Consider the following 16,429-nt stretch of genomic DNA (forward strand, 5'->3'; position numbering starts at 1 on the left):
GCCATCTTTGCAGCTGTTAGCATACATTTCCATTGACTAACATTAGCTATAAACAGTATAAAAAGTGGAGAAAATAGCCGTGGAACAACTCTGTTAGCTACCGAGTTACTGCTGGTAAAAACAGCTAACTCACTGTGGTGTCCAAGTGTTTTAATGTGAACAATAACTCCAGTATTTTAACTTTTAAAATCCCCATTAGTTTACAATTGCTGCTCATCCCATAATGCTTAGCGATATGACGTCACATTCCCGAACGGTTCCTCGGACGTTACCGTTCTTTTTGCTATGAAACCGTGTGCACAGTAAAAAAAAAAGTAATTAAAAAAAATATTAAAATATTATTTTTTATTTTTATTTTGCTGAGATCCCCAGGGTAATAGTTTGTTTGTCTTTATTGTAAAAATAATAAAAATAGAGTTCTAGAAAATAATGGAAATCCGTGTTTGCGGCATAATTTGAAGGCGGGCTCTTGGGGAGGAAGAGGCGTGTGCCGTTGATAAAGAAACATCCGCTCCACCGCCGCCATCTTGGACCGGCCCCTTCCTCCGCGAATCTGCGCTGTTTTTAAAAAACCTCTCCCGTCTTCCCTTCACCCTCCGCCGCTGTTATGACCGGCGGCAGCGAGTTCGAGAACAGCTACGGCGACAACAACAAAGAGTCTGACAACACGATGGACACCGACATGGACTCCAGTAACCTGGAGCAGGAGCGGGCGGAGCTGGAGGCTGGCGTCCCGGCTGCGAGCTCCTCGGGCGGGGAGGAGGACGAGGCTGAGGCCGAGGCTTCAGCGCGAGAGCCCGTAGGCTTGAGCCAGGCCCAGGCCGAAGCTGGGATGATGCTAAGCGGCGGGAGGGAACAGGAGGTGTCGGTGGAAATAGGAGAGACGTATCTGTGCCAAAGGATGGACAAAACGTGGCGTAAGCGGTTTTAAATGGTCCAGATCTGTGTTGTTTTCATCGCTGCGGACCTCGTTGGAATAAGTGACAAGTCCACATTTCCCTCAGGTTCGGTGGACCGTGAGCCACAGAAACGCAGTGCTTTGTGCTGTGAAAGATAAACATTTCCATCAACATTCGGCTCCAGTTTTATGAATTTGAAGAACTCGATACTGATATAATACGGATTCATTAAACAATAACATTAGGGACACGCGGAGCTCCCAAACCAAAATACGTGATACGATGCGCAACGTTAACTATTCATATAAATCATCTTTTCGTTTTCAAATAATAAAATGCTTAGTGTAAACCCAGCCCTCAACTTATTAACTTGCGCTTGTCTAAGTTTTTTTTATATAGTAAGTTGGTAAACATTATCCACTTGACACTATTTTACCGAGAGAGTGTTTTCTACCAAGTAAATGTTAACTACGTCTGTACAGTTGCATGTTTTTATTAATATTTGCTCATTCCTGTTTCTCCCCAGACACTGCGGAGGTGATTCAGTCCAGGGTGAACGAACAGGAGGGACGAGAGGAGTTTTATGTGCATTATGTTGGCTGTGAGTATCGCTATTATCAGTTTATGCGAACAGATTGTGCTTTTCTACCTCCTCTCACTCGCATAAACCAATGTAATCAGCCCACAGTGTTGTTTTGGCAGCCGTTTTAGTCTTTGGACGAAAATGCTTTTAGGTTTAGTCACGTTTTAGTCATTTCAAAATGTGATCGTTTTAGTCACGTTTTAGTCAGACGAAAATTAAAAAGGTTTTTGTCATGTTTTCGTCTGTTTCATTATAAGAAGTTATAATTAATTTCGTTAAGTCTTGGAAATTGGGATAAATAATAGCTTCTATCAGCTTTCTATAGCTTTTGACAAACAGATGACACCACGATAGGCACTGGGAGAAGTGCTCGGCCGACTGTGAACAGGACTTTTCCCAAAAGCGCCCGCTCTCCTCGTCCTCTGATCGTCGCTTCGAGATTTTTTTTTACCTACAGCGCTGTCTGCACATACGAAGCCGACTTCAACGTGCTTTCTGCGTTCAGACGCTACGGTATTGAAAACTGTCCTGAGAACAAATAAAGTCCCTGTGACCTGGATGTCAGACGCTCCGAGGAGGATGTACGCGAGCAGTGACCGCACGCCACGGGGAGAGAGAGAGAGAGAGAGGCGCCTCTCACGCCTTTTCGATCACGAAAAACCTTCTCCCATTTTTGTCTCATCTCGTCTCATTGACGTAAACTCGTAAACATCTCGTCAGGTTCTCGTCCCCAAAGAGCTCAGTTTAGCTCGTCATCGTTACGTTATCGTCATTAAAAAAAGGACGTCAACGAAAAGACATCGTTATCGTCTTCGTTGACGAAAACAACACTGGCAGCCCAAAATATATTAAATAAAGTTCATAAAACCTTCTCTTAACCTCTTAACCCCTGCCTTAACCGAGTGCGTTTTCTCCAGCTCAGCTTAAAGGCACGGTGGCGCAGCGGTTAGTGCTCATGCCTCAAAGCTCAAAGGTCCCGGGTTCGATTCCCACCTGGACGGGGCCTTTAAGTGGAGTTTGCATGTTCTCCCGTGTCTGCGTAGGTTAGTGGTAGGTTATAAAAACATGTGCAATAGGTGAATCCTCCAGCCAGGTGTTTCTGACCACCAGCCTGGCCCCACATCATGGAGACGGGTCCCCGAGCGCCGGCCCATGCTGGCAGCTCACTGCTCCTACAGGTCGCTCTGAGGATGGGTGAAATGCAGAGAACTAATTTCTCTACAGAGATTAATCCAGTATAACTTAAACTTAAAGGAACAGGCCACCGTTTTTACATACTGAGATCTGTTCTTACCTGAGCTTAGACGAGTTGATACGTACCTGTCTGGTCTTTGTGCCTGTGGAAGAGCGTGGTAGCTTCCAACTTCACCTCGTTTGGAGCCATAGGATTATACTGGGAGAGGCCAAATGCTAACAACATCTTTGGTCTTTGTGTGTGACTGAGCACACGCACAAAGACCAGACAGGTACACATCAACTCGTCTAACCTCAGGTAAGAACAGATCTCAGTATGTAAACACGGTCAACTGTTTCTTTAACCAAAATCCATTAGGTCACAGCCTCTAGGCCAGTGTAATGCCTCATTTGAAAGCTAAGACCTAAAATTAAAACTCATCAAGATAGATATTTTTCCTCGCATTGACGTCACTTATTTGACATTTTTTTCCCTATTTCTTTTTTGTTGGGTTTTCATCACATTTTCATTACGTTTTTGTTGCGTTTTCATCCTTGTTTTCGTCTGGTTTTAGTTTCTATTTGGACATTTTTTTCAGGTCACTTTTAGATTTGGGTAAAGCCAAACTGGAGAAAATGTACTCTGTTCAGTTGGGGGTTGAACAGTTGTTAATCATCACTTCTTTAAATGAAAGGATTTGTATCTTTTATTTGGTTAATTGAACACAGTTATCACATTGTTTTCTGATCGTGTGAGCCTCTAAACCAGGGGTGTCCAGAGTGCGGCCCAAGGGCCAAATGCGGCCCTCAGACCCATTTTGGTGGCCCTCATGCTTCTTGTTGAATTGGCACACATCACAAGTTTCCCGTGTCGTTGGCAGTTAACCGGCGACTGGACGAGTGGGTGGGTAAAAACCGCCTGGCGCTCACGAAGACGGTCAAGGACGCCGTGAGGAAGAGCACGGAGATCGGCAGCATCGACCTGGGGGAGCAGCCCGAGCGGAAGATCACGCGAAACCAGAAGCGCAAACACGACGAGATCAACCACGTGCAGAAGGTCCGGCGCGTTGGTGCAGCTGCTGCAGATCTAACGCAGAGTCGCTGATGTTCTGCTGCTTCTTTCAGACGTACGCGGAGATGGACCCGACCACGGCAGCGCTGGAGAAAGAACATGAAGCGGTAATTGGTGCTAAACTGATGATGCAGCCAAAAAATACTATTAGAACTACTTTATTACTAATTAGAGAAGTTCATCATGTAGTCATAGACCAGTGTTAATTTTGACAACATATTTTAATTTAGTCTTAGTCTTAGTTTTTTGACTAAAATGTAATTTAATTTTAGTCGAGATTTAGTCGAAAAAATCTTTTCAATTTTAGTCTCGTTTTAGTCGACTATAATTGCATGTCAATTTAGTCGACTAAATTTGAGACTAATTTAGTCGACTTTGCATTTATAATATTCATTATAATCATATTTAATTGTGTTCCTCTGCTTCATGGAGCTGCTCCACATGATAAAGCTCAGAGCGGCTCCTATAGCAGAGACTTTACATGATCTGAGGCTCTTTCAGACGGTCAATAGAAGTTTGGATGATTTCAGTCTCTCCTTTTCATTTTTATTTAGTCTTATTTTAGTCGATTAAAACATCTGGACATTTTAGTCATAGTTTTAATCTCATGAGAAACTTTAAATTTAGATTTAGTCCAATTTTAGTCGTCAAAAATATCACTTTGACTAAAATTAAGACTAAATATTTTAGTCAACGATATTAACGCTGTCATAGACATAGTTACAAAAGTGTGTGCTTCTAAATGTGCTCAAATCTAGTTGTTTTTGTATAGCTCAATATCACAGCAGGAGTTTCCTCACCGGGTTAGGAACACAAACTACTCCTTACTAGGGCTGTGCAATTAATCGAAATTCAGTTACAATTTCGATGATTACACTAAACGATTGCAAAATTAGCATAATCCAATTTTTATTTTTTTTTGCAAAGCAACATTATTTGATGGCGCTGGGATTTTTTTCCCTTCGCATTTCACGTGCCATGGCTCATGCTTTGGCCTGACATAAAAACAAACTGCACTGTGTGATGATGTCATCAGGCCGCTCTGCTCAATTTGCTTGTGCAGGTGTGAGGGCTGGCCAGCAGGGGGCAGGTGTGAAACAGAGACCTCTCCTTAATCGAGGCAAACTTTAAATCATTTGTACTTTTATGACTTCAGAAAACAGAAAATATTCAGCATCGTTTTTTACTTATTTATAAATATATAAATAAAATAAAGACTTTTTTTTTTAAGGCAACAAATAATCGTTCGAATAATCGGGATTTCAATTATGACTAAAATTATCGTGATTATTATTTTTTTTTCAATTTTTTCCTTACTAAAACATTTGTGAGTCTATTGTTTTGAAGAAATTGGATCTGAGCATTGAAACATTCTGGGGGAATGAGATTTAAATAGGTTAAGTCCTCATACAAATCCATTATATGAAAAAAATAGCATTTTCAGAGTCGAGCAGTGCAGTCTCTACAGTCAGACTGAACCGTCTTGTTCATTACGCTGTGCGCCTTTTGACTTATTTCACCCGAGGAGACTTCAATTTGTGTAAATCTTTGTTTCTTGTAACTTGTTTACCTTCATAAATCCTCTCCGTAGTCCCTCTGGGGGTAACACAAGTGTTAATGGGATGATTGGGGGGTCTTTCATCTCCCCCTGGTGTCAAACTTCGCTGCTCCGGGTCGGAGGCGCAATACACACTAATGGAATCACGAAGAAGAAGCTAACAGGCTAATGGGCAAAGCTAGCTGCGGACTAGCGCCACTTTAGCAGTATTTACAGCCAAGTTTGAGTGAAAACAAAAGATCTCCATTGTGTAATTGGATGAACAATATCCCTCTGTCCCTTTTGTCTTTTCTGTCAGTGCAGTATTTACTCTCACGGACAATTGTCAACTTGCTAGGACACCTGCTGTGGCGCTGATGGCCTGTAGGGGCAGGAGTTACTTAGTACTGCTTTAATGTTTATTTGATGCGGTTAAGCTGAATCACAATTTGGAATAATAGTTAAGGTGCTTTATTTGTCATTATACCATGGTCTGGGTGAATGCTCGATTCTGATTGGCTGGTGGGTGCTAACAAGCGTGCATTATTTTGGTGTAACCGCACACGTAGTCCGGTAGTTTGCTAAATGTTTGTAGAGGAGAGTGAGCAGCTAGGTTAGCTACTGTTGATATGAGCTTTCCATTTCTATTGAAAACGGTTAAGGCTATTCATGATTTTCAGGCGTACATAAAATGATCCTGCATTGAAGCATATTTGTCTGGATTAGTAAAGTCAATCATAAAAGTTTCAGTTGGGCCCAGGTGTGAGCGACTCCACCGTAGCTGTTTCCATAAACAGTTGAGCTGGTTGAGCTAGCTAGCTTTAGCTTCAGGTTAAACAGCGCAAAAGTGAAATAACTCCTGCCCACGAGTGCCGCATATCGGTGTTTACTTCCAGGGAAAAGTGTTTCCGGGTTAGTCCTGTTGTGTTGTGATTCTGTGCTGATGTTGTGTCGTTGAGCCTGACTGAGATCCTCGTAATAGCAGCGCAGAATGACTCGCTCTGAGACCAGCCTTCAGTGACCGGCTAATAACCCACACAAAATAGTCCCGTAGTCTGGCAGATTTAGTGAGTTTAGTAAATGAAACAAATACTTATTATAAATGTTACGTTTGTGGGACCCTGGTATAAGCGGATTAAACAACGAGGAGCCGCATTAGACGTTATAATGCACTTCGTGGAGTAACACCACTCCGCTGTGCGTCGTGGTGTTCTTGACTCCGCGTCGGACATTAGAACCGTCTAATGCACGGCTCCGAGTTGATTAATCCTGACTAATACAACAACTGTACAACAAAATTTGTCGTCTGTATTTGACCCACCCTATGAACCTGTACACATGCAAACCCCACACAGAAAGGTCCAGCTGGGAATCGAACCCAGGACCTTCTAGCTGTGAAGCACACATGCTAACCACTGTCCACCACTTATTCTATTTGGAACGTACATGGAAAAACCGGTACAGGAAACAGTTCACAGAAAGTTTTTTGAAACATTCCTCGACCAGACCATGTGTATTTTGGAGTAAAAATGTGATGTTAATCCTCTCTTTATTGACCCCTGGCCGTTGCTTCTCAGATCACCAAAGTGAAGTACGTGGATAAGATTCAGATCGGGAACTTCGAGATCGACGCCTGGTACTTCTCTCCGTTCCCAGAGGATTATGGGAAACAGCCCAAACTGTGGATCTGCGAGTACTGCCTGAAGTACATGAAGTACGAGAAGACCTTCAGACACCACCTGGTCAGTCGCTCAGCAATTCAGGAACACACGGGCGCTGGGATTAGATTCACGAGCTTGAAATCAATATAAAACGTTCTTATCTGTTTCATTTCAGTCGAACTGTCAGTGGAGGCAGCCGTCCGGGAAAGAAATCTACAGACGCAGCAACATCTCGGTGTTCGAGGTGGACGGGAGGGACCACAAAGTGAGCAGAAAAAACCGAACGGCATCTTCTTGAATCTAAAGGCGGTGTAGGTTTAATGTGTTTGCTTTGTGTCAGATTTACTGTCAGAACCTGTGTCTCCTCGCCAAGCTCTTCCTCGACCACAAGACGCTGTACTTCGACGTGGAGCCGTTCATTTTCTACATTCTCACAGAAGTCAACAAGCAGGGGGCGCACATCGTGGGCTACTTCTCTAAAGTGAGGCTCCTGCACTGACATCCACGTCTGCGAGTCTCCACAGAGGCGTAAACGCGTTTGTTTTTCAGGAGAAAGAGTCTCCGGACGGGAATAACGTGGCCTGTATCCTCACTCTGCCCCCGTACCAGCGCCGAGGATACGGGAAGTTCCTCATCGCCTTCAGTGAGTTCAACAACACGGCTTTTCAGGATCAGATCTGTGGGGGGTTTAAGGTGGTGGAGAAAGAGCTACAGGTTAAGTTCATTTTCTCCTGTTCAGCTTTACCCAAATCTAAAAGGTTACAGCCTACAATTTGAATGACTTTATATTGCTTTTTGTGTTATTCTTTGTTGCTCTTTTGGGGCTTTTTTGTGGCTTTTTTTGTCATATTTTTCTTGACATTTTTGTCCCTTTTTTGTTTTTCGTCACGTTTTCTTCCATCTTTTTTTTTGGCCACATTTTTCCCACTTTTTCATTTTTTTTCCTCATTTTTTCATTGTTTTTTCTCCCTTTTGTCACTTTTTCATTGTTTTTTTTTTAATACATTTTTTGTCACTTTTTCATTGTTTTTGTTCTTCACTTTTTCGTCATTTTTTGTCACTTTTTCATTCTCTTTTTCGTCATTTTTTTCTCGCTTTCATTTTTTTCTCTCACTTTTTCATTTTTTTCCTTACTTTTCAATTTATTTATTTTTTCATTTTTCTCACTTTTCCTTCATTTTTTTTCATTTTTTCGTAATTTCTTTCTGTTTCATTTTTTTTCTTACTTTTTCGTCATTTTTTTCTCACTTTTTCATTTTTTTTTCTCACTTTTCCTTTTTCTTCACTTTCATTTTTTTCACTTTTTTCATTTTTTCTCACTTTTTCATTGTTTTTCTTACTTTTTCATTTATTTATTTTTTCATTTTTCTCACTTTTCCTTCATTTTTTGTCACGTTTTCATTGTTTTTTGTCACTTTTTCGTCATTTTTTTTCTCACTCTTTCATTATTTTCTTTTTGGGTTTTTTTAATACATTTTTCTCACTTTTTCATATTTTTTTCTCACTTTTTCGTCATTTTCGTCATTTTCATCCATGTTTTGTCACTTATCTGTTTTCATCGCTTTATCGTCTCGTTGTTGCTATTTTGACACGTTATTGAAGAAGCTTGTAGATTTGGGTAAAGCCAAACTGGAGAAACTGCTCGGTTCAGGTGGGGGTTAAGAGGTTAAAGTATCTCTTTTGGCCCGGATTGAGACACATGTATTTAATTGCTCTACATAATGAAGGTGTAAGAATTCCGTGGTGTCGCCCCCTGCAGGTTACGAGCTGTCGAAGCTGGAGAGCGCGGTGGGTTCTCCTGAGAAGCCTCTGTCGGATCTGGGCAAACTGAGCTACAGGAGCTACTGGTCCTGGGTCCTGCTGGAGATCCTGCGGGACTTCAGGGGAACGCTGTCGATCAAAGACCTCAGGTAAAGACTTCAGGGGCACACTCAAGTATTTGAAGGCCCTATACTTGATTTTTTGATGAAAGAGGAAGCCACTAGTTCAATAAGTTAGTTGTGTCCAAACTCATTCCTACCTTTCCTACCATATTTGACGTTAAAGGCACATTTCACAACTTTAAGAGTCGCTGTCAGAAATATGACAAAACTAGCTTGTAAGTTCATAAAATTAATACAAATACTTTATAATTAGATGTGCAGTGTTTTTCCTCACAAATTTAGTGTATGATATACTGAAAAGAGGACAAAAAAAAGATTCATTACAAGTAAATAAAATAAAAAAAAACAGGTATCAGGCCTTTAAAGGGATATTTCAGGATTTTTGACATAGGACTCATTTCCTCGTTATCCAGAGTGTTGCTGATTTCTAGACTAATATTACTACTATTTTCCCTAATTTTTCCACATTTCCCCAAATTTCTCTCCCAATTTTTTGCCCCATTTTTAATTAATTTTTTGCAGATTTTATACACTTTTTCAGTTTTTTTTGTTTTTTTTTACATTTTTCCCACTTTTTGTCACTTTTTCATTTTTTTGGTATTTTTTTTAAAAACTTTTTTCTCACTTTCATTTTTTTTATTTAAAAAAAAAATCTAACTTTTTCATAGTTTTTTGTCACTTTTTCATCACTTTTTTGTTGCATTTTCATCCTTGTTTTCTCACTTAACAATATTTTTTTCCATATTTTTGTACCCATTATTAATTACTAATATTTTCCCTATTTTTTTTCACATTTTCCCAAATTTCCCTCCCAATTTTTTCCCCATTTTTATTTGTTTTTTACAGATTATTTACACTTTTTCATTGTTTTTTTTCTGTTTTTTTCTGGGGGGTTTTCTCACTTTTTGTCACTTTTTCATTTTTTTTTTTCATTTTTTTTTTACTTTTTTTATTTTTAAAAAAAATCTCACTTTTTCATAGTTTTTTGCCACATTTTTGTCACTTTTTCATTTTTTTTTCTTCTTTTTTTACTTTTTTCTCACTTTTTCATTTTTTTTCATAAAAAAATCTCACTTTTTCATTGTTTTTTCTTTATTTTTTCTTTTTATTCATTTTTCTCACTTTTTCATTTTTTTTTTATTTACAAGAAAATCTCACTTTTTCAGTTTTTTGCCACATTTTTGTCACTTTTTCATCACTTTTTTTGTTGCATTTTCATCCTTGTTTTCTCACTTTAACAAATTCCCCCCCCCCCATTTTTAATTACTAACATTTTCCCTAATTTACCCCATTTTTTTTTCTTTTCTTTTTTTACAGATTTTTATTATAATTTTTTGCCTCAATTTCCCCCCATTTTTCCCAAACGATTCCCCATTTTTCAAACATTTCTTGACCTTGGAGACGACCCCGATATTGTAAATGTGCAGATCTTCCACACATTATGCTTTCTGGTTCTAGATGTCAAACATTTTGTTGTTGTTATCGGGAAAAGTATAGGTTTAGGCTGTGGAAACTCCCCCGTCCTGCCCCGTCCCGCTCCGTCCCGCTCCGTCCCGCTCCGTCCCGCTCCGTCCCGCTCCGTCCCGCTCCGTCCCGCTCCGTCCCGCTCCTGCACAAACCAAAGTACCCGTTGTCTCTTCACAGCCAGATGACGAGCATCACTCAGAGCGACATCATCAGCACGCTGCAGTCGCTGAACATGGTGAAGTACTGGAAGGGCCAACACGTGATCTGCGTGACGCCCAAACTGGTGGAGGAGCACCTGAAGAGCGCCCAGTACAAGAAGCCTCCCATCACCGGTGAGCAACAGGCCAATAATAATCAATAATAATCTGTTTAACTGTGGCTAATGTGAGTTTTGTTCCTCCAGTCGATACGCAGTGTTTGAAGTGGGCGCCTCCCAAAATCCGACAGGTCAAGTTGGCAAAGAAGTGAGCGCTGCGTCTCCTCCGTCTGTGTCTCCTGCTGTTTTATATGTACATAGTCGTCAGTACCTCCTGTATTTTCTTAAATAAATATTATATAAACTAAACTAAACTGTCTCCTCATTCGATAAAGCAAATGGAACTTCACAACGATTAAAGTTAAAAGTTTATTTTGCTGAGTCAACACTAGATGGAGCTAAAGTTCAACTAATTGTTCAACATGTTATTTAAAATATATATCTGCTGTTGCCTCTAGGGGTCGCCATTTTCCATTACCATTAATAACCATTTTCTCTAGTTCGGCTTTACCCAAATGTAAAAGCGTCTAGACTGGAGAGCAAGAGTGTAATGCCTTGTTTGAAAGCTAAGACCTTCAAAAGCCATAGTAACCGTTCTATCATGTTGCTGCGTTTTTGTCACATTTGGAAAGCGTTTTCATCCTCGTTTTCGTAGGTTTTTTTTAATGCTTTTATAAGCTTTCAGATTTGGGTAAAGCCAAACTGGAGAAAATGTGTGTTAATTAAACCTTGCCTGGACACAGCTGCTGTAAAACCACTATCAAAAGTTGTTAATTTGCTCTGAAATTCAAATATCTCTTACTGTCTTCTTACCAAGCTGTTATTGTGGAGCTTTGGCAGTCGAAGATAAAAGGAGAGAATTCTGTGAAATTTTATCTTTTATCTTTATTTTTGCTGACAAAAATTAGACACAATTTTTGCTAAAAATATAGTTAATTACATTTAAGATTTTGCTAAAGATTGTGCCCAGTTTTCTTAAGTTTGGCCATTTTTGTGATGATTATTATAGTTTCACTTCCTTATTGGACATAGAAGGTAAACAATTTTAAATTGTATCTCAATAGATACAGACGGCATCTCGTCATAGAAGGGGGCGTGGCTTCTCCGAGGGGTAAAATATAATCTTTTGGGCAACACAATTTTCCGCTCTTTTTAGCCGTTTTTCTGGTAGAATGTGAACTTATTTATCACACATAGATAAAGTCAAGTGTAAATCAGGTCCATATGGATATTTATTCAAAGCAGATTGTTCAGTAGAAGTGAAAAAACGGCAGTCATCATGCTAGCATTCTCTGTTAATAATGTATTTATGGGCTGTTGAACCACTTTGCTCCTCTCCATGTCTTTGTATCTTTATTTTGTAGAAACTATATTCATAATTCAGGATTTATTAAAGTACTTTTTGAATAATTAGTGTAGATTGTACTCCAAATTGTTTTCCCCCTTAACTGTTTTCAAACATGACCATATATGGGCGATTACAGAGACGCTGTCGCTAATGGGAAATGAGTGAGTTAAACTGCTATGGAACGTCACTTCCTGTCAGCAGCTTAAAAATTCAAATAAAAATTACTTTTCTGCCCAACATTTATTCATTAAAATTGCTGCTTGACTGAAATAAGTTTCAAGAAGTTCATGAGACTAAAACTATGATGAAAATCTAAGGATATTTATTTAGACCAATCATCAGTTTACCTGCCACCTTAGCTTAGGGTTAGCAATTATGAAAATCCAAATCTCAAAGCGTATTGACGGGTGGGTTTACAGCCAGTGTGATGACTCATTTGAAAGCTAAGACCTGACATGATGAAAAAGTCTCTGAAAGATGCTGCGAAGTGCTACCAATACGGGTTAACTATGTCATTTCCACACATGTATAGATAGATATTGTTCCGTTAGCCCCAGTATAAATACAAACGGCATCTCTGGAATCGCCCATATATGGTTATTTTTGAAAACAGTTAAGGGGGGAAACAATTTTGAAAAAATCTAAACTTTGTCTAATTATTCAAAAACTACGGTAACAAACGCTGAATTATGAATATACAGTAGTTTCTACTAAATAAAGAAACAAAGACATGGGGAGGAGCAAAGTGGTTCAACAGCCCCTAAATACATGAATAACGGAGAATGCTAACTTCATGCTACATGTTAGCATCGGGCTAATGCTAACGGTTAGCTAGCGCTTGCTACAACTGCCGTTTTTTCACTTCTGAACAATCTGCTGTGAGAAAATATCCATATGGGCCCGATTTACACTTGATTTTATTTGTGTGTAATAAATAAGTTCATATTCCACCAGAAAATGGCAAAAAAGAGGGAAAATTGTGTTTCTCTAAAGATTCTATTTCCCCCCTCGGCGAAGCCACGCCCCCTTCTATGACGAGATGCCGTCTGTAACTATGGCGCTGACTGTCCTGTTACCATGGAGATTAGCCGCTACGTCAGCTTTAATAAACCGACTGATGCCTGGACTGCTGCGGCATTTCCCAGACTCTGAAATGGGTTCGTGGAAGGCGGTACATGCTAATTAGCTCTGTCCTTCACTCATCGATCTGTTTTATTGACGATTCCATGCCCGCCGGCTCTTTTCGTCCAGACCTGTGGGATCTGCTCTGGACTCAAACCGCGGAGCTTTAGCGCATGTTCAAAACGGTCGAGAACAATCGAGCCTGTGGCCGGGTCAGAGAGGCCAAGCTTCAGTTCAACTTATCAATGCGCCCACATGGATTTTCACGTAGACATTTTACGTAGCGTAACAAAGGGGCACCGGGCAAGGATGTGGGTTCTCTCCATAAGTTTTATCAGAACAGAAGAGGTCACGATGAGTCTTTTTTGTTAAATTTTTTTTATTATTCATTCAACATAAAAGTACAAGATACACTTACAGGTAGTGCACCAACCCAAAAACCCTCCCTCCACCCCCATTCACACTCATTCACACTCATTCACACAAAAGGGCTGTTACCTACAGTGTCAATACTCTGGCTCCCACAGTATACATCACTGCAGTCTGCAAAGAACAAAGTTCGTGGCACAGGAACTGTGTGTGTTGCTGGTCCATTGACAGCACCATTTTCATTAACTACAAATTCATGCATAAATGTTTTAATTTTATTTTAGGTACTTTATTTGTCTATTTTTTTTGTTTTTCGTTTTTGTTTTGTTTTTTTGTTTTGTTTTAAAAAAAAAAATATAGGACATTATCTTCACCAGACCAGGTCTATAGGGTTCTTAAAACCAGGTCCAGTCCAGACCATGTCCAGGTCGGGCTCAGCAACACACTTTCATTCATATGTTCACTCAAATTAGGAAAACAACAGATTTCATATAATAAATCTAATCAATAATGACATTTTCAAAATAAGCATTTGAGACCATCCCATCTACTTTTGTGTTTTTTGGCATCATTATCTGTTTCAACCATATACTTTTCTAAAGTTAAGAAATTCTGAATAAATGTTTTAAAGAAAGTAATATTGAGTGAATATCTATTTTTGGCCTTAAAAATAAACCTTTTACCGAGTACAATAATTAAATTAACTAAATCGTGACAGTCAATGAATTCTCCTAAAGTAACAGAAACCACATCAAGCTTCATAAACAAACCAATCCTTAAACACATTTTTTCAACTTCTACCCAAAACAAAGACACAATATGACAACACCAAAACAAATGCAGGGTAGATTCGGACTCCTGACAACAAAAACCACAAACATCTGATTCTGTCACATTCCACAGTTTTACCATTTTACCCGTGGGTAAGAAGTTATAAATAATTTTAGTTTGAAAATAACGATTTTGCACATCGATAGTAGTTTTGTAGATTAATTTGAATATTGCGTCCCATGGCAACGGGGAGTCAAAGTAGTCATTTTCCACATGTGCTATATGGGGCAGCCTTCAGAGATTTCTTAATTAAATAAAAATGATATATTTTTCTATTTATTTGTGTTCCTTTTTGCCAACTAAAGTTTCTTATTGGAGAAAAGCTGGAACAGGCATCACCATACGTAGTTCTGAATTCATCATACTCCATGATCTTACCGTTCTCATTAATAATGTCATTGACAAAATGATTCCTCTTTCAAACATATTCTTCCAAAAGAAAGGCTTTCCATCTATTAGAATATTAGAGTTCATCCATATTATCTGCTGCAAAATGTCGTCTCTTTTTTCTGGTACATAAAATTGAAAACACCACCATGAGTGGATTGTTTCTTTTATGAACCCTGAGATGTTTCCCAGCAGACTCTCTACATATGGAAAATGGGAAGGCATCACTTGTAGAAACGGATACAATTTCTTATGAGACAGTACACTAAGTACTTGTGTACCACTCAGTATTGAGATACATCTTTGGAACAATTGATGCTTTTAAAGATAGACACATAGCTTCAAGGTTGAGAAGTTTCAGACCCCCATATTCATATTCATTGTACAAAACCTTTCTTTTGATCTTTTCGGGCTTGCCGTCCCAGACAAAATTGAACACCTTCTGCTCATGAACCTTAAAAACGTTTTGTGATGGAGCTGGTAATGACAAAAATAGATAAATAAATTGAGGAATAATTAAAGAGTTGACAATAGATTTTTTACCATACAACGTTAAGGATTTCCCTTTCCATAATTGCAGTATTTTATCCAGCTTTCTTAATCGATTATCGTAATTTACTGAACCGAGGTCTTCCAGATTCTCTGGGAGAACAACACTAAGTTTGTTAACTGGTCCATCTGTCCACACAACAGGCACTTTGCATTCCATTTTAAAGGACGTTCCCTTTAAGCTTCCGATCCTCAATAGTTTACATTTATCATAATTAAGCTTAAGTCCAGATTGCTGTGAAAAGATGTCCAAAAGATTTAGAAGGTTTTGTAAACAGTGAGGATTGGGGCTGATGAAGAAGCTTGTATCGTCTGCATACATTGTTATTTTACTTTCAATATTATTATTACTGAGCCCTTCAATATTTTTGTTCAATCTGACTTTTATCGCCAATATTTCCATAGCAATAATAAATAAGTATGGAGACAAAGGGCACCCTTGTTTTAGGCCTATTAATAGAGGTATTGTCCCAGAGATATATTCATTGTTGATAATTCTACAGTTTGTTTTATTACATAGCGTCTTGATCCAGTGCAATAAGGAGTCGCCAAAATTGAAAAAAGCTAAGCTTTTACAAATAAAATCTAGGCTAATTTTGTCAAATGCCTTCTCCAGATCGGCTACAAAGATTAATCCTCTTTTATTTTCCGTATTATAATTTTCTATGATTTCTAATAATTGTCTAATATTGTTTCCTATGTTTCTTCCTTGTAGGAAACCCGATTGATCTTGGTGAATAATGTTTGACAAAACAGACTAGCCAAACATTTAGCCAGGATCTTAGCATCGTAGCACTGAAGTGTTATTGGTCTCCAATTTTTTAGATAAACTGGGTCTTTATACTGACCATTTACTTCTTGTTTTAATAACAAAGAAATAAGACCTTTGGTTTGAGAGTTAGACAAAAAACCCGTTGTATATGAGTAATTGAAACTAGAAAGCAATGGTTTCTTAACCTCTTCAAAGAATACTTGATAGACCTCAATAGGTATTACATCTAATCCTGGGGTTTTCCCTGGATGAAAGGACTTGACAGCTTCCATGAGCTCTTCTTCTCTAATGAGGCCTTCACACGATTGGCTTTCTTCTGAATTCAACTTTTTTTCATAATTTTCTGATGATGAGTCTTAAAATAAACTGGTTTCACTATTAGTAATATAATGTGGAGCCGCCAAGTGTAAAAAATTCCATTACGCCAGATGGAGCGATTTCCAGTCTTTTATAATTATGTTTTTGGTAAAAGTATGAACAGAAATTGATGCAGAAACGTGGGTTATAATGTGAAAAACAC

At 38.9% G+C, this 16,429-nt stretch overlaps 1 protein-coding gene across 1 annotated transcript; it reads left to right on the forward strand.

Moving 5' to 3' along the window:
• Positions 1–491: 491 nt before the first annotated feature.
• Positions 492–10,834, forward strand: kat8 (K(lysine) acetyltransferase 8). The gene is made up of 11 exons (XM_079564840.1): positions 492–917; positions 1,426–1,500; positions 3,537–3,712; positions 3,781–3,834; positions 6,842–7,006; positions 7,101–7,190; positions 7,266–7,406; positions 7,475–7,568; positions 8,685–8,835; positions 10,453–10,607; positions 10,679–10,834. Exons 1-11 carry the CDS (start codon positions 608–610, stop codon positions 10,741–10,743), a joined length of 1,476 nt encoding a protein of 491 aa, XP_079420966.1. The 5' UTR covers positions 492–607; the 3' UTR covers positions 10,744–10,834.
• Positions 10,835–16,429: the final 5,595 nt, after the last annotated feature.

This window comes from Gobius niger (genome assembly GCF_951799975.1).
Source record: "Gobius niger genome assembly, chromosome: 10".
Taxonomy (NCBI): domain Eukaryota; kingdom Metazoa; phylum Chordata; class Actinopteri; order Gobiiformes; family Gobiidae; genus Gobius; species Gobius niger.

Excerpts from the sequence above, each read along its gene's own strand:
- kat8 (XM_079564840.1), top strand. The coding sequence starts at position 608 with ATGACCGGCGGCAGCGAGTTCGAGAACAGCTACGGCGACAACAACAAA. Across the intron at positions 1,501-3,536 it reads TTATGTGCATTATGTTGGCT|TTAACCGGCGACTGGACGAG; the intron begins GTGAGTATCGCT and ends TGTCGTTGGCAG. Across the intron at positions 7,007-7,100 it reads AGACCTTCAGACACCACCTG|TCGAACTGTCAGTGGAGGCA; the intron begins GTCAGTCGCTCA and ends GTTTCATTTCAG.